Source organism: Mobula hypostoma, chromosome 21 (genome assembly GCF_963921235.1).
Source record: "Mobula hypostoma chromosome 21, sMobHyp1.1, whole genome shotgun sequence".
In the NCBI taxonomy this organism is placed as follows: Eukaryota; Metazoa; Chordata; class Chondrichthyes; order Myliobatiformes; family Myliobatidae; genus Mobula; species Mobula hypostoma.
In genome coordinates this window covers 46,168,724-46,186,463 of record NC_086117.1, presented here as the reverse complement: position 1 = coordinate 46,186,463, position 17,740 = coordinate 46,168,724, and the positions used below count along the sequence as shown (strand labels likewise).

The window sequence follows — 17,740 nt, the reverse complement described above, 5'->3', positions numbered from 1 at the left end:
GTAACATATTTCCAAATGAGTGTGATGTGGAGGGGGAGCTGCAGATGGAGGTGTTCCCATGTGCCTGTTGCCCTTATCCATCTTGGTCATGGGTTTGTGAAGGCTGTTGGTGCAGCCTGGGTGATTAACCGCAGTACATTTGTAGATAGCAAATGTTGCAGCCTGGGTGCAAATAAACATTTAGGATATTGATGGCAATGTCAGTGAAGTGGGCTGCTTTGCCCTGGATGCTCTTGAAGATCTTGAGAGTTGATTCTTCATTCATTCAATGGAGAGTATTCTGACTCATTCCCTATAGATAGTGCAAAACTTTGAGTTGTCAGGAGGTGAATTATTCAAGTCTCTAACCTTAACCAGTTGATTGATGTGGCTGATTCAGCGGAGTTTCTGGTTAGTGGTGACTCAGAGGATAGCAATGAATAGAGACTTGGTAATATCATTGCACAGTGGTTCGACTCTTGTTGGAGATGTTCATTGCCTGGGACACATGAGGTACAAACATTACTTGGTACTTGTCAGCCCACCCCTGAATGTCATCTTGGTATTACTGCATACAGAATTCATTTGTTGAGGAGATGTAAGATGAATTCAATATATGCATTCATTGGTGACCATCACCATTTATTTTTCTATAAATACAAGAGGTTCTGCAGAATTTTCCAGTGGCCTACCACTTTAATTTTAATCCCCATTCCTATTCTGATACGTGGGTCCATGGCCTCCTCTACTGCCACCAGGAGGCCACTCTCAGGTTGGAGGAACAACACTTCACATTCTGTCTGGGTAGCCTCCAACCTGATGGCATTAACATCGGTTTCTCCAGCTTCCAGCAATTTTTCCCATTCCCCCTTCCCTCTTCTTCAATTCCCCACTCTGGACCCCTTACCTCTTTTCTCCTTACCTGCCTATCATCTCCCCCTGGTGCCCCTCATTTCCTTTCTCCCATGGTCCACTCTCCTCTCCTATCAGATTCCTTCTTCTCCAGCCTTTACCTTTTCCACCAATCACCTCCCAGCTTCTTACTTCATTCCCTCCTTCAACCACCTGGTTTCACCTATCATCATCTAGCTTGTACTCCTTCCCCTCCCACCCACTTTCTTATTCTGGTTTCTTCCCCCTTCTTTCCAGCCCAGATGAAGGGTCTTGCCTGAAACATCCATAGATGCCGCCTGACCTGATGAAATTCTGCAGGTGCGGGAAATCCACAGCAAAATTCTGGAGGAACTCAGAAGGTCAGACAGCATCTATGCAGAGGAATAAAGAGTCAACATTTCAGGCTCAGATCCTTCTGCAGGACTGGAAAGGAAGGGGGAAGAAGCCACAATAAGGTGGTGGGGGTGGGGGAGGGGAAGGGGTAAATGCTGGAAGGTGATTGGTGAAGCCAGGTTAGGTGGGTGGGGGAAGGGAGGGTGACGTGAGAAGCTGGGAGGTGATTGGTGGAAAAGGTAAAAGGCTAAAGAAGAAGGAATCGAATAGAAGAGGAGAGTGGACCATGGAAGAAAGGGAAGGAGGGGAGCACCAGGGAGAGGTGATAGGCAGGTGAGGAGAAAGGGAGGGATAAGAGGGAATTCAGAATGGAGGATTGAAAAAGAGAAAAGGAGAGTGGTGGAAAAATTACCAGAAGTTAGAGAAGTTAGTGGGACAGTTGGACAGGGCAGAGCAAGATAGGACAGGAAGGTGTGAAGCATGGAAGCTCTGAATGGATGCACCAAGGGAATGGGAAGGAATGTGAATGGTTCTGGAGCTATGATTTTAAGCAGAATAATGTAAAAGATGTATCTTTTGTGAGAGTGGCAAGTCCAGGTAGGTACCGAAACACCAAAACTGAGCTCTGACAAGGGCCATTTTAAAGATGAATTAGTGAAACATGGAGAAAGATTAAACTTGTAAATGGGTTGATTCATTTGTGATGTGCAGCACCTCCTGGAACTGAGATAGCACGTGGTGAAAGTGGGAACCTTCCCAGAAGACTTTACCACAGGTAGTGCAGCAGTAGAACCATGGGACCTTGTCCAATATACCAGGTGGAATGGCCCTCACCTGCAAAATGGCACCACCTGCAAACATTAGTGTCTTCAGGTTTAACCTTGATCTCTCTGCCCAATGACAATTGGGATAATAGGAAGTGATGCCAGGACAACCAGGATCTGTCTGCGGATGCACCTTGTGTTTACTCCGACTGGGCGATTTAATACTCTCAGTGGATGGAGTATCTAGAAAATAAAAGAAAGAAAATGAGAAGTATTTGGGAGCTGATAAACTTGTCTTTCAATCACTCATCATGACAGTTCTGGAACTCTCAGTCAATTATTTCTGCACCTTCAACACAGGGACATCAGCATGTGCACTATTTTAACGAAGGAGCCAACAGGACTGCACCTTTCAAAGCAAATGTATCACCACGTCTCAGTTTAGCTCATGTACCATAACATGCTTCAGGTCACCTGGAAGACCTTGCTTCCCTGAGAAAGTTCACCTTGACTCTATACACATCACCTTGTCCTACTGCCCGTAAAAAGCAGCATTTCCAAGGGGACTGCATGGTACAACTGCTCCCTTCCTCCAGGAAACTCCATGCAACTGGACCGACAGTGGTGAGGCCCTCTCTTCCCCGCAAAGTTCCTCGATCCTTGCAAAGTCCCAAAGTACACCTTTCCACAAGAATCCTCTTTCTCTGAGGTTCCTCTTCTGCAAGGCCCATTCCAGGGATGTGGTCCCACTCCTTATGGATCTCACTTTCCTGGAATCTTACCTACTTCCTCATCATTTGGAAACCAATGGCTTCTTCTCTGAGAACTCAAACCCAAAGGGATCTTCAGCTAACCTAAGACACCCAAGCCTCCCCCAAACTGACCCCAAGTTACTCTCGAGAATCCACATCAAACCAATTCCTCTCTGGTTCTGGTTACCTGAACACTCTGCCTTTCCTGAGGCAGTGCTTAACTTCATGGCTTGGATCATATCTTCAGCGGGCAGCTTCAGGTATTCGGACCCATTGCAGACCTGCAGAGAGAGGAAGGATTATTTAGATTCATGGCCTGGTGAAGATCCACTTGATTATTGGACAATCAGCCACTGAAGTGAGTGACAAGAGGCTAGGAATGACACATCATTGCAACTCCACCGATAAAACTAGAAACACAGCAATGACATTAGTGAGGAAATGCAGGCTGGTGGAGCTGCACAAGCTTCAGTTGGGCCATAATCTGTGACGGTGTGAGTGGTGAATTGGGGTGTGTTCTGTAGGTAAATGGATCAGTTATGGTGAATAACATTGGTGAGCTACATGCAGAAATAGCCATGTGGGATTATGATATTGCAAAAACAGCTAAAAATTACTTTTAAAAAGACAGGACTAATTAATATTGAAGCACTCCAGCAAGGATTGGGGAAGAGAAGAATGGAAGTGAGGCACAAATGTTGAGGAGGACATTATATAGAGCTAGAAGAGAGAGCGAGAATAGCCCTGAAAGATCAACTGCTAGCTTGCAGCAATAAGAGAGATACTATGCTACTGTGGGCAACTCTACAGGCCCCCAAATAGTGAAGTGATGGAGGAGCAACTCTGAGGAAACTACAGAAATGTGCAAGAACTATCAGGAGATTTCAACTACCCCCCTATATTAGAATTAGAGACGTAGCTGGGAAGGACCTTGAGAACCTCCTTGATCACTGTTTTCCAGCCCAAATGAAGCATTGCTGATTAAGTTCTGGGAAATACTGCAGAGAACCTGGGCAAAGTGCCAATGGGTGAACTATTGTGAAGCAGGAATCATGTTCACGTTAATTGAGAAGGACAAGGAAAAATCAAAATTGGAGTTGGACCAGATTCAATACGATGAGAAGGGAACTGGGCAGCAAAATGGAATCAAATAGGTAAAACTATAGAGAAACAAAGAGTGAACTTAGAGGGTGTTCCTGGAGGGGCTGAGCATAGGTGCATTCTCACAAGGGAAAGGGAAGGAGGCAAAGCCAGGGCTTCCTGAATGATAAGAGTAGATAATAATAAAAAATATCAGGTAAATAACTCCAGTGAGCACTTAACTGAATTTCATAAATCAACTGCAAAAAATTTAAATAAAGCATATGAGAAGAGCTGTTAATGAAAAGGTAACTCAAAAATCTTCTAAACTTTAAATCTAAAGGGATGTCAGTAGTAAATGGGTTATGAAAGGAGGGGTGGAGACAAATAAAGATAAAGAGTGGTCTCAGCCTGAAACATCGACTGCACCTCTTCCTAGAGATGCCACCTGGCCTGCTGCGTTCACCAGCAACTTTGATGTGTGTTGCATAAAGAGTGTGATCTGTGCACAGAAGCAGGAGACTGAATTGGAATTTTAAATGTGTGTTTTGCGTGAGTCTTTGCTAAGGATGAAGTTGTCTTCTCAGTAGAAACCTAAGTTACGTACTGGAGAAAGTGGATCAAGAAGGGGTTATGGACATGCTTGGCAATGTCAAAACAAATGTCTTAACCTTGACGAAGGGGAAGATTCCAGAAACAATAAAAAGGAAAAAGTGAAAACCGACTTGGAAAAGTTTGAGTAGATTTTAAGCCATGACAGATATGCTTAAGGCAAATCTCATCTCACTCACCTGACCAAATACTATCATTGAAATAACCTAAGAAGATAGAACTAATAGTTCATTCAGCAACACCCCCCACCCCCAACACTACCTCTGCCAGTCAATCAAGATCTTGGTAGTTCTTTTACTTCAGTGCCACTTCGCTTGTCTTGTCCTCTTGTATCCTCCATGGTTTCCACTCACAGCTTAGATTTCAGCCAGTTTTGTATGAGCATCAGATTTCTTGCTCTCACTGATACAGGTGTGAACATGTGAGGCCCCAGCACTGAGCCTAGTCACACCCACTACTTTTAATTGTTATTTCATTTTTGGTGTCTGCAAGGTGAGCATTTATTGCCCCTCAGATTTTTGCCCCATAACATGTTTAACCAATCATCAATCCACACTAATCCTCCAATCTCAAGTGCTGTAATTATTATTTAATAACTTTGTGCTTGGCATCAGATCAAATACAGTCTGAAACTTCACATTCACTGATGATCTGTTCTGCTAACTACAACCTCAAATGACACTAACAGATTTGTCAAATAGAACTCCCCTTTCATATATCCCTGTTGAGTCTGCCCAAGCCTATTATTTTCTAAGTGGCCTGTTAGCACTTCCTTAATAATTGATTTTAGCAGGTTCTTGACAATTGATGTCCAGCTAATTCGTTGCTTCCTCTCACTTTCCTTTAAAATAATGGGGCTACATTATCTTTTGGTCTCTGGGAATCATTCTGGCAGTTCACGGAATTATGGATGATGACAACCAGCAAACCAACAATTCGATAACCATCTCCATAGAAACTTTGAGATAGAGGTTATCAGTTTTATTGACTTCTAGTTTAATTCATTTCTGCACTTTTAACTAATGCTAATTACTTTCAGCTCCTCCCTTTATCTAGATCTGTTGTTTTCCACTGTTTCATAAAACATAGAACACTTCCAGAGGTTTTTTTGTTTCTTCAGAAAAGACAAACAATATTCATCTCCAAACACACCCATATTATTGAAGTATACAACAAATGGTAAGCGACCTAGCACCAATGACTGTGGTACACTATGAATTATAGGCTTCCCATCACACAAAAAAACATTTTCATCCAGCTGCCTCCTATCATCAAGCAAATTTCGGATCCAATTCGTCAACTTGTCCAGGATCCTGCGTGCTCTAACCTTTTGGACCAGTCTCACATGTGGGTCTTGTCAAAAGCCTAACTGGAGTGCAGTGGCCCATGTCAACAATACTGGCTTCATCAACACATTTTGATACCTCTTCGAAAAATTCAATCAAATTGGTCAGACGGGACCTCCCCCTAACAAAGCCATGCTGACAACCTCTGATTAATGCTTGCGTTTCCAAGTGTGGATTAATCCTGTCTCCCAACATCTTTTTCCAGTAACTTCTCTATCACTAATAATGAATTGGCTCATCCTTGCTAGTCTTCATGAATAATGATACTGTGTTTGGTTTCCTCTGATCATCTGGCTCATCACCAACACTCCGAAATTTAAAAATCTCTGCCAGGACACCTGCAGTCCCCTCTCTTGCCTGGATTTCACCTCATCAGACCATGGGGATTGTCAAACTTTATGGTCACTATGCCATCCAATAATTCTTCCGTTTGTTTTTTTTTGGCGTGTGCCTGCGTGCGTGTGAGTCTATGCATGTGCGTCTGCGTGTCCATGATGACGTCTTTTTCATGGCTTTTACAAGGCGGGGGGGGAGAGAGAGAGAGAGAGAGAGAGAGAGAGAGAGAGAGAGAGAGAGAGAGAGACAGACAGACACACTCACTGAGAGGCACGCCACTCCTCACACAAACATTTTCGCAGTATTTTCCCTTTTGTTTTACGAGTTGCGGTCTCGACACTCAACCTGGCATGAATGGAAAGCGCACTCGGGGGTGAACCCGACTGGTTTTGAACCCAAGAACCTCCGCTCCCAGGTCTGACGCCGATGTCGTTGCGTCACCAGCCGGCCCTTCCTTTTGAATAATAGTATGTTCCAAAATTTCACTATCCTCCTTCCTGAATTCTCCAATTATGATATCCTTCAACTTAAAGCCGTCCTCTGGCTCCACATAAAGACTGCCACTTTGGTCCCTAAATAGGCCCACATTTTCCATGTTTATCCTCTTGCCCATAATATATTTAAGCAGGTTTTGGGGTTTCCCTTCATTTTGTCTGCCAGTGATATTTTGTGCTCTCTCCTAATTCCTTTTTGAAATACTCTTCTACACTTTCTATACTTGTAAAAGGCCTCCCATTGTCAGTTCTCTGTACCTGCCATATTTTATTATTTATTTACAGATACAGCGTGGAACAGGCTTTTCTGGCCTAACGAGCTGCGCCACCCAGCAACCCGCCTATTTAACCGTAACCTAATCACAGGACAATTTACAATCACCAATTAACCGTGACATGTGGGGGGAATCCGGACCTGTCAGAGGAAACACACACACACTCACGGCAAGGCTTCTTTATTTCGCTTTACCCAGCTCTCAATACCCCTTCATATCCAGAGGTTGCTTCATTTTCCCTTTTTTGGGAATTACTCTGTGTAATAAAGATATTTTTTCATTCATCTAATATATTAATGCCATTACTATAATATTGTGAGACCTAGTTCTTGACCAATTTGCTTATGGGACCATCTTTAATATTCAATTTCTCTATTTTCTTGTTTACCAATATAATTTATTCTACATCAGCCTATATGAGAACTGGTAAAGGGTGCATTACACGAGGAAATCTGCAGATGCTGGAAATTCAAGCAACAGACAAAAAATGCTGGTGAACACAACAGGTCAGGCAGCATCTATTGGAAGAGGTACAGTCGACGTTTCGGGCTAGGACCCTTCGTCAGGACTAACTGAAAGGAGAGATAGTAAGAGATTTGAAAGTGGGAGGGGGAGAGCGAGATCCGAAATGATAGGAGAAGACAGGAGGGGAGGGGTGGATCTAAGAGCTGGAGAAGGGAGAGTATCATGGGATGGGAAGCCTGGGGAGGAAGAGAAGGGAGGAGGGGAGCCCGGAGGGTGGAGAGCAGGCAAGGAGTTATAGTGAGAGGGACAGAGGGAGAAAAAAAAGGGGGGAAATGAGAAATATAAAATAAATAAGGGATGGAGTGTGAAGGGGAGGAGGGGCATTAACTTTAGTTAGAGAAGTCATATTCATGCCATAAGGTTGGAGGCTACCCAGACCGAATATAAGGAGTTGTTCCTCTAACCTGATTCTTAAATAGTAGCCATGCTTGTTTACTGTCACACCTTTTCAATGTATTTTCCCAATTAACCACAGCCAACCCATGCCAATACCTTTGTTTGCTTGTTTAGATTTTAGACTCTGGTTTTGGGTTGATTGATCTATATTACTTCCAATTGTAACCCCAAGGCCCCTTTACAAGGTTAATAATTAACAGCGCTATAATTAGTGCAGTTACTGTAACCTACGTTTATAATAGACTTTGGGTGTTAAAAGGATCTGGTTTTTTCCCCAGCATATATGACAAATATGCTTCCAGCCGGGTACAAGTATCAATGATAACCAATGTTTCAATCTCAAATTCTGCTACCTTCTTAACAAGATGGCATAGTTTGAAATCGAAACGTCAGTAATCATCGATACCTGTTCCCGGCTGTCACCCTGAGAAGAGTTTATTTGACTTTGGGTGTTGTTTCTGACATGTTTGCATGCTCTCCTTGTGACCATGTGGATTTCACCCAGGTGTTCAAGTTGCTCCCTGTCCTAAACCAAAGGCATTTTTGCACATCCACTGCCAATACTTCTCTTTCACTCCAGGGGCAGCACGTTGATAGGAAAAAAGGGCTAAGAGTAGACCCATGAATGATTCATAGATTGATTCTTATACTACATCTGGACGCTGAAGGGTGAAACCAGGTGAATGTATACTCACCCACCTGAACAATGGTGGAGAGCAATTAAAATAGAAAGGAATGGTCACTGTGCTGAAAAGAAGGAGAAAAGTTTACCATAATCTCTTCAACATCTTTATGCTCAGACAGAAAATAAATCATGGATCAGAAACGGGAACCTTAATGATTTTTTGATTGCTTCTTGCTAAAATTATTACCACTCCCCTACCAATAGCAGTAAAGAGCCCAGTTTGACATTTGGCTCTCAAAGTCAAAGTGGCTTAGCTTTCTATGCCTTGGTGATTCAAATGCACAGCAAGATTCAGTAAAATGCTGACAAAGCACCAGGACTATTGCAGTACCAGACTGGCAGAGTATTTTCCCCCTATAAAAATCCCAATACAATTCACAGGATCCCAGTGAGTTTTAAGGGAACGTGGGGAACATTGAACTATTGCGATTTCCAAATGATTGGACAGAGGATTATTGGAGTTTTATTGTACTTTTCTATTGTTTTGAGAAACCTGCCTCAACCAGCCACAAAGGCAATGTGCTGCACATTCCAAACACAATCTGGGTGAAAAAAGTCTTCCTCACAACTCCTATAAACCTCTTAGCCCTTAATCTAAACATATACCTCTGATACTTTTCTCTGGGGAAAGTTTCCAACTTACAAACATTATCTATGCCTCTTGAACTGTGTATACTTTCATCAGGCTCCCCCCTTGGCCTTCTCTACTCCAAGGAAACAAATCCAGTCTTAATCAAATCCAGGATTAATCCATCTCTCCTTATAACTGAAACAATTCCATCACTGGCAAAATCCTGATGAAACCTTTTTCCACCATCTCCAGTGCAATCACATCCTGCCTTTCATGTAGTGACAAGAACTGTACATAGCTATGACCTAATTAACATTTTGAAATCTTGTAACATAACCTCAATGCTCTTATATTCCATGTCCTAGAGCAAACATTCTGTATGCCTTCTTCAACACCTTACCTACCTGTGTTGCAACTTTCAGAATTTTTGGACATTGAGGTCCCCCTATTCCTCAGCATTCCCCTGGGCTCTACTTTCCATTGTGTATGCCTTATCCGGATTAGTCTTCCCAAAGTGAATTGCCTTGTACTTATCAGGATTAAATTCCACCTGCCAATGCCTTGCCCACTTTACCAACTGATCAACTTGTACCCTTGAGTATCCTCAATATCAGCAACACCGGCACTTTTACATGTCATCTCCCATTTTACCAAACACACCCATATTATTGAAGTATACAACAAATGGTAAGCGACCTAGCACCAATGACTGTGGTACACTATGAATTATAGGCTTCCCATCACACAAAAAAACATTTTCATCCAGCTGCCTCCTATCATCAAGCAAATTTCGGATCCAATTCGTCAACTTGTCCAGGATCCTGCGTGCTCTAACCTTTTGGACCAGTCTCACATGTGGGTCTTGTCAAAAGCCTAACTGGAGTGCAGTGGCCCATGTCAACAATACTGGCTTCATCAACACATTTTGATACCTCTTCGAAAAATTCAATCAAATTGGTCAGACGGGACCTCCCCCTAACAAAGCCATGCTGACAACCTCTGATTAATGCTTGCGTTTCCAAGTGTGGATTAATCCTGTCTCCCAACATCTTTTTCCAGCAACTTCCCTATCACTAATAATGAATTGGCTCATCCTTGCTGGTCTTCATGAATAATGATACTGTGTTTGGTTTCCTCTGATCATCTGGCTCATCACCAACACTCCGAAATTTAAAAATCTCTGCCAGGACACCTGCAGTCCCCTCTCTTGCCTGGATTTCACCTCATCAGACCATGGGGATTGCAAACTTTATGGTCACTATGCCATCCAATAATTCTTCCGTTTGTTTTTTTTTGGCGTGTGCCTGCGTGCGTGTGAGTCTATGCGTGTGCGTCTGCGTGTCCATGATGACGTCTTTTTCATGGCTTTTACAAGGCGGGGGGGGAGAGAGAGAGAGAGAGAGAGAGAGAGAGAGAGAGAGAGAGAGAGAGAGACAGACAGACACACTCACTGAGAGGCACGCCACTCCTCACACAAACATTTTCGCAGTATTTTCCCTTTTGTTTTACGAGTTGCGGTCTCGACACTCAACCTGGCATGAATGGAAAGCGCACTCGGGGGTGAACCCGACTGGTTTTGAACCCAAGAACCTCCGCTCCCAGGTCTGACGCCGATGTCGTTGCGTCACCAGCCGGCCCTTCCTTTTGAATAATAGTATGTTCCAAAATTTCACTATCCTCCTTCCTGAATTCTCCAATTATGATATCCTTCAACTTAAAGCCGTCCTCTGGCTCCACATAAAGACTGCCACTTTGGTCCCTAAATAGGCCCACATTTTCCATGTTTATCCTCTTGCCCATAATATATTTAAGCAGGTTTTGGGGTTTCCCTTCATTTTGTCTGCCAGTGATATTTTGTGCTCTCTCCTAATTCCTTTTTGAAATACTCTTCTACACTTTCTATACTTGTAAAAGGCCTCCCATTGTCAGTTCTCTGTACCTGCCATATTTTATTATTTATTTACAGATACAGCGTGGAACAGGCTTTTCTGGCCTAACGAGCTGCGCCACCCAGCAACCCGCCTATTTAACCGTAACCTAATCACAGGACAATTTACAATCACCAATTAACCGTGACATGTGGGGGGAATCCGGACCTGTCAGAGGAAACACACACACACTCACGGCAAGGCTTCTTTATTTCGCTTTACCCAGCTCTCAATACCCCTTCATATCCAGAGGTTGCTTCATTTTCCCTTTTTTGGGAATTACTCTGTGTAATAAAGATATTTTTTCATTCATCTAATATATTAATGCCATTACTATAATATTGTGAGACCTAGTTCTTGACCAATTTGCTTATGGGACCATCTTTAATATTCAATTTCTCTATTTTCTTGTTTACCAATATAATTTATTCTACATCAGCCTATATGAGAACTGGTAAAGGGTGCATTACACGAGGAAATCTGCAGATGCTGGAAATTCAAGCAACAGACAAAAAATGCTGGTGAACACAACAGGTCAGGCAGCATCTATTGGAAGAGGTACAGTCGACGTTTCGGGCTAGGACCCTTCGTCAGGACTAACTGAAAGGAGAGATAGTAAGAGATTTGAAAGTGGGAGGGGGAGAGCGAGATCCGAAATGATAGGAGAAGACAGGAGGGGAGGGGTGGATCTAAGAGCTGGAGAAGGGAGAGTATCATGGGATGGGAAGCCTGGGGAGGAAGAGAAGGGAGGAGGGGAGCCCGGAGGGTGGAGAGCAGGCAAGGAGTTATAGTGAGAGGGACAGAGGGAGAAAAAAAAGGGGGGAAATGAGAAATATAAAATAAATAAGGGATGGAGTGTGAAGGGGAGGAGGGGCATTAACTTTAGTTAGAGAAGTCATATTCATGCCATAAGGTTGGAGGCTACCCAGACCGAATATAAGGAGTTGTTCCTCTAACCTGATTCTTAAATAGTAGCCATGCTTGTTTACTGTCACACCTTTTCAATGTATTTTCCCAATTAACCACAGCCAACCCATGCCAATACCTTTGTTTGCTTGTTTAGATTTTAGACTCTGGTTTTGGGTTGATTGATCTATATTACTTCCAATTGTAACCCCAAGGCCCCTTTACAAGGTTAATAATTAACAGCGCTATAATTAGTGCAGTTACTGTAACCTACGTTTATAATAGACTTTGGGTGTTAAAAGGATCTGGTTTTTTCCCCAGCATATATGACAAATATGCTTCCAGCCGGGTACAAGTATCAATGATAACCAATGTTTCAATCTCAAATTCTGCTACCTTCTTAACAAGATGGCATAGTTTGAAATCGAAACGTCAGTAATCATCGATACCTGTTCCCGGCTGTCACCCTGAGAAGAGTTTATTTGACTTTGGGTGTTGTTTCTGACATGTTTGCATGCTCTCCTTGTGACCATGTGGATTTCACCCAGGTGTTCAAGTTGCTCCCTGTCCTAAACCAAAGGCATTTTTGCACATCCACTGCCAATACTTCTCTTTCACTCCAGGGGCAGCACGTTGATAGGAAAAAAGGGCTAAGAGTAGACCCATGAATGATTCATAGATTGATTCTTATACTACATCTGGACGCTGAAGGGTGAAACCAGGTGAATGTATACTCACCCACCTGAACAATGGTGGAGAGCAATTAAAATAGAAAGGAATGGTCACTGTGCTGAAAAGAAGGAGAAAAGTTTACCATAATCTCTTCAACATCTTTATGCTCAGACAGAAAATAAATCATGGATCAGAAACGGGAACCTTAATGATTTTTTGATTGCTTCTTGCTAAAATTATTACCACTCCCCTACCAATAGCAGTAAAGAGCCCAGTTTGACATTTGGCTCTCAAAGTCAAAGTGGCTTAGCTTTCTATGCCTTGGTGATTCAAATGCACAGCAAGATTCAGTAAAATGCTGACAAAGCACCAGGACTATTGCAGTACCAGACTGGCAGAGTATTTTCCCCCTATAAAAATCCCAATACAATTCACAGGATCCCAGTGAGTTTTAAGGGAACGTGGGGAACATTGAACTATTGCGATTTCCAAATGATTGGACAGAGGATTATTGGAGTTTTATTGTACTTTTCTATTGTTTTGAGAAACCTGCCTCAACCAGCCACAAAGGCAATGTGCTGCACATTCCAAACACAATCTGGGTGAAAAAAGTCTTCCTCACAACTCCTATAAACCTCTTAGCCCTTAATCTAAACATATACCTCTGATACTTTTCTCTGGGGAAAGTTTCCAACTTACAAACATTATCTATGCCTCTTGAACTGTGTATACTTTCATCAGGCTCCCCCCTTGGCCTTCTCTACTCCAAGGAAACAAATCCAGTCTTAATCAAATCCAGGATTAATCCATCTCTCCTTATAACTGAAACAATTCCATCACTGGCAAAATCCTGATGAAACCTTTTTCCACCATCTCCAGTGCAATCACATCCTGCCTTTCATGTAGTGACAAGAACTGTACATAGCTATGACCTAATTAACATTTTGAAATCTTGTAACATAACCTCAATGCTCTTATATTCCATGTCCTAGAGCAAACATTCTGTATGCCTTCTTCAACACCTTACCTACCTGTGTTGCAACTTTCAGAATTTTTGGACATTGAGGTCCCCCTATTCCTCAGCATTCCCCTGGGCTCTACTTTCCATTGTGTATGCCTTATCCGGATTAGTCTTCCCAAAGTGAATTGCCTTGTACTTATCAGGATTAAATTCCACCTGCCAATGCCTTGCCCACTTTACCAACTGATCAACTTGTACCCTTGAGTATCCTCAATATCAGCAACACCGGCACTTTTACATGTCATCTCCCATTTTACCAAACACACCCATATTATTGAAGTATACAACAAATGGTAAGCGACCTAGCACCAATGACTGTGGTACACTATGAATTATAGGCTTCCCATCACACAAAAAAACATTTTCATCCAGCTGCCTCCTATCATCAAGCAAATTTCGGATCCAATTCGTCAACTTGTCCAGGATCCTGTGTGCTCTAACCTTTTGGACCAGTCTCACATGTGGGTCTTGTCAAAAGCCTAACTGGAGTGCAGTGGCCCATGTCAACAATACTGGCTTCATCAACACATTTTGATACCTCTTCGAAAAATTCAATCAAATTGGTCAGACGGGACCTCCCCCTAACAAAGCCATGCTGACAACCTCTGATTAATGCTTGCGTTTCCAAGTGTGGATTAATCCTGTCTCCCAACATCTTTTTCCAGCAACTTCCCTATCACTAATAATGAATTGGCTCATCCTTGCTGGTCTTCATGAATAATGATACTGTGTTTGGTTTCCTCTGATCATCTGGCTCATCACCAACACTCCGAAATTTAAAAATCTCTGCCAGGACACCTGCAGTCCCCTCTCTTGCCTGGATTTCACCTCATCAGACCATGGGGATTGTCAAACTTTATGGTCACTATGCCATCCAATAATTCTTCCGTTTGTTTTTTTTTTGGCGTGTGCCTGCGTGCGTGCGAGTCTATGCGTGTGCTTCTGCATATGTGTGCGTCTGCGTGTCCATGTGTGCGTCCATGATGACGTCTTTTTCATGGCTTTTACAAGACGGGGGGGAGAGAGAGAGAGAGAGAGAGAGAGAGACAGACAGACAGACAGACAGACACACTCACTGAGAGGCACGCCACTCCTCACACAAACATTTTCGCAGTATTTTCCCTTTTGTTTTACGAGTTGCGGTCTCGACACTCAACCTGGCATGAATGGAAAGTGCACTCGGGGGTGAACCCGACTGGTTTTGAACCCAAGAACCTCCGCTCCCAGGTCTGACGCCGATGTCGTTGCGTCACCAGCCGGCCCTTCCTTTTGAATAATAGTATGTTCCAAAATTTCACTATCCTCCTTCCTGAATTCTCCAATTATGATATCCTTCAACTTAAAGCCGTCCTCTGGCTCCACATAAAGACTGCCACTTTGGTCCCTAAATAGGCCCACATTTTCCATGTTTATCCTCTTGCCCATAATATATTTAAGCAGTGTTTGGGGTTTCCCTTCATTTTGTCTGCCAGTGATATTTTGTGCTCTCTCCTAATTCCTTTTTGAAATACTCTTCTACACTTTCTATACTTGTAAAAGGCCTCCCATTGTCAGTTCTCTGTACCTGCCATTTTTTATTATTTATTTACAGATACAGCGTGGAACAGGCTTTTCTGGCCTAACGAGCTGCGCCACCCAGCAACCCACCTATTTAACCGTAACCTAATCACAGGACAATTTACAATCACCAATTAACCGTGACATGTGGGGGGAATCCGGACCTGTCAGAGGAAACACACACACACTCACGGCAAGGCTTCTTTATTTCGCTTTACCCAGCTCTCAATACCCCTTCATATCCAGAGGTTGCTTCATTTTCCCTTTTTTGGGAATTACTCTGTGTAATAAAGATATTTTTTCATTCATCTAATATATTAATGCCATTACTATAATATTGTGAGACCTAGTTCTTGACCAATTTGCTTATGGGACCATCTTTTTGCCCATGTACATCACCTATATTCTAGGTGACTAACATCCTATATTTGCTCTTTTTATTTTGCAAGAGTACCCAGAACGTTTCCAGGTGAAATTTCTTTTGCACAAATGTCTTCTGTATCCATAATAGGATATGTTCTTCCCAAAGTTCACTGGCTGCAATACTCCAGTTGCAGTCACACCATAAGAACATAAGAAATAGGAGCAGGAGTAGACCATCTGACCCGTTGAGCCTGCTCTGCCATTCAATAAGATCATGGCTGATCTGGCCATGGACTCATCTCCACCTAACTGCCTTTTCCCCAATAACCCTTAATTCCTCTAATATGCAAAAATCTATCTAACCTTGTCTTAAATATATTTACTGAGGTAACCTCCACTGCTTCATTGGGCAAGAATTCCACAGACCACCACCTTTTGGGGAAAGCAGTTCCTCCTCATCTCCATCCTAACTCTACTCCCTCGAATCTTGACGCTATGTCCACAGTTGGGAAAGTACAACATGACCTCCCTGCTTTTGTCAAATATGTTTCAAGGTATGCTCTACAAACTGGTCAATTTACACATATGTATGCTTAGGTTTTCTTTTGCATTCATTTGTCAGAATCCGGTCATTGGTGACAAGGCTAGCGTTAATTGCTAATTGCCCCTGAGAAGATCATGCAGAGGTGTCTGTTTCATCTGTGGATGACTTTCTGGTGAAGATACTCCTAACACAGTGCTGTTGGGGATGGAATTCAAGGACTTATATCCAGTAACAATGAAGATCAAGGTGCTGTGCAACTTGCACCTCCTGTAGATGGTGGTATTCCAATGAGCCTGAAGCCTTTAGTGGTAGAGCCAATGGATCTGGGAGGTAGCCTTAGCAAGTAATTGAAGTGCATTTTGAAGATCGTATACACTGCAGCCATTGTGCACTGGCGTGGAGGAAATGGATGTTTAGGGTGATGGATGGAGCACAATCAAATGGGATTCTTTGTCCTGGATGGTGCAAAGCTCCTTAAATGCTGTTGTAGCTGTACTCATAAGGACAAAGGTACTAACAGCAGGGGTGAGTCATTTGGCCCTTTGAGCCTGCGCCGCCATTGATCAAGATCACGACCGACCTACCAGAGTGTAATTCTCCAGCACCGTCCGCATATCCCATGAATGCTTTAATGACAGGAAATCTCCATCTCTGTTTTGAATGAACTCAGTGACTGAATCTGTGAGGCAGAAAATTCCAAAGATTCGTCTCTCTAGGTGAAGAAGTTTCTTCACATCACACTCCTAAATGGCCTACTCATTTTTCTGAAGCTCTGGCCTTCAGTTCTAAACTCTTCCTTCAAGGGAAACATCCTCTCAGCATCAGTCTGCTGAGCTGTGTAAGAAGTTTGTACATCTTGATGAGAGCTTCTCTCAGTCATAACTCTAGGGAACTTTAGAAATAAGATCTGCAACAAGAGGAGAGATTAAGTAGATCAATGCTCTATTTAATCTCTCCTCTGAATGCAACCCTGCCATCCCTGGAACCACACCTTAACTCAAATGACTCCTGAAAATCCATATGGATGACATCATCCTCATTCACTTTATCAGCTTATTTGAAATGTTAGCGTCCAATTCAAGAGGACTAGAATCTGTCTCATGATCATATTTAGCATATTCCAGTGCCGTGCCACTGCCTCACCTAGGGAGGATTAGAAGATTGTGGCAAACTCTTCTGCAAACCCCATCTTCCCAGGCAATCAAGAATATATCCCTAACACATCAAGTGACCAGCTTATTTTAGGAACTTCTCTATTAATGTTCACCCCTACCACCTCTACTTCAGCAGTCCACGAACCAATAAACACTATTTGTTATTCCTTTTTTTTACACTATTTATGAATTTTTTTTGAAATTTATAGATTTTTATGTTTCGCTGTGCTGCTGCTGCAGAACAAAAAAAAGCACATCACATGTCAGTGATAATAAACCTGATTAAAATTCTGACCCTGCTTAGATTTTGACAGCACCCTGTCTCTTGGTAAAGACCAATACAAAGTGGTCATTTGTGGGAATGTACCTAGCTTGGATTTTTAAAGATCTCTTTAAAGAACACCCATCGTCCTGTTACAATCTTACCAATGTTTGGTTCAACTTTACCCTGGCCTGATCCCCTCTCATCCATGTGAAGTCAGCCTTTCTTCAACTAAGTTTTCCTCTGATTGCTCCTTACCCTTCTACATTATTAATTCAAATGTTGCGACCA

General features: G+C 42.7%; 1 protein-coding gene across 7 annotated transcripts in view; it reads right to left on the bottom strand.

Moving 5' to 3' along the window:
• Positions 1-1,118: 1,118 nt before the first annotated feature.
• The window catches only part of exd3 (exonuclease 3'-5' domain containing 3), a 188,093-nt gene continuing 171,471 nt past the window's right edge, over positions 1,119-17,740 (bottom strand). For all 7 annotated transcript variants that reach the window (XM_063073914.1, XM_063073915.1, XM_063073919.1 and 4 more), the window contains 2 exons: positions 2,910-3,003; positions 1,119-2,213 (listed from right to left, as the gene is read on the bottom strand). In XM_063073914.1, coding sequence (XP_062929984.1) covers positions 1,879-2,213; positions 2,910-3,003 — 429 coding nt within the window. In that variant the 3' untranslated portion in view covers positions 1,119-1,878. The remainder of the gene's footprint in view (positions 2,214-2,909; positions 3,004-17,740) is intronic.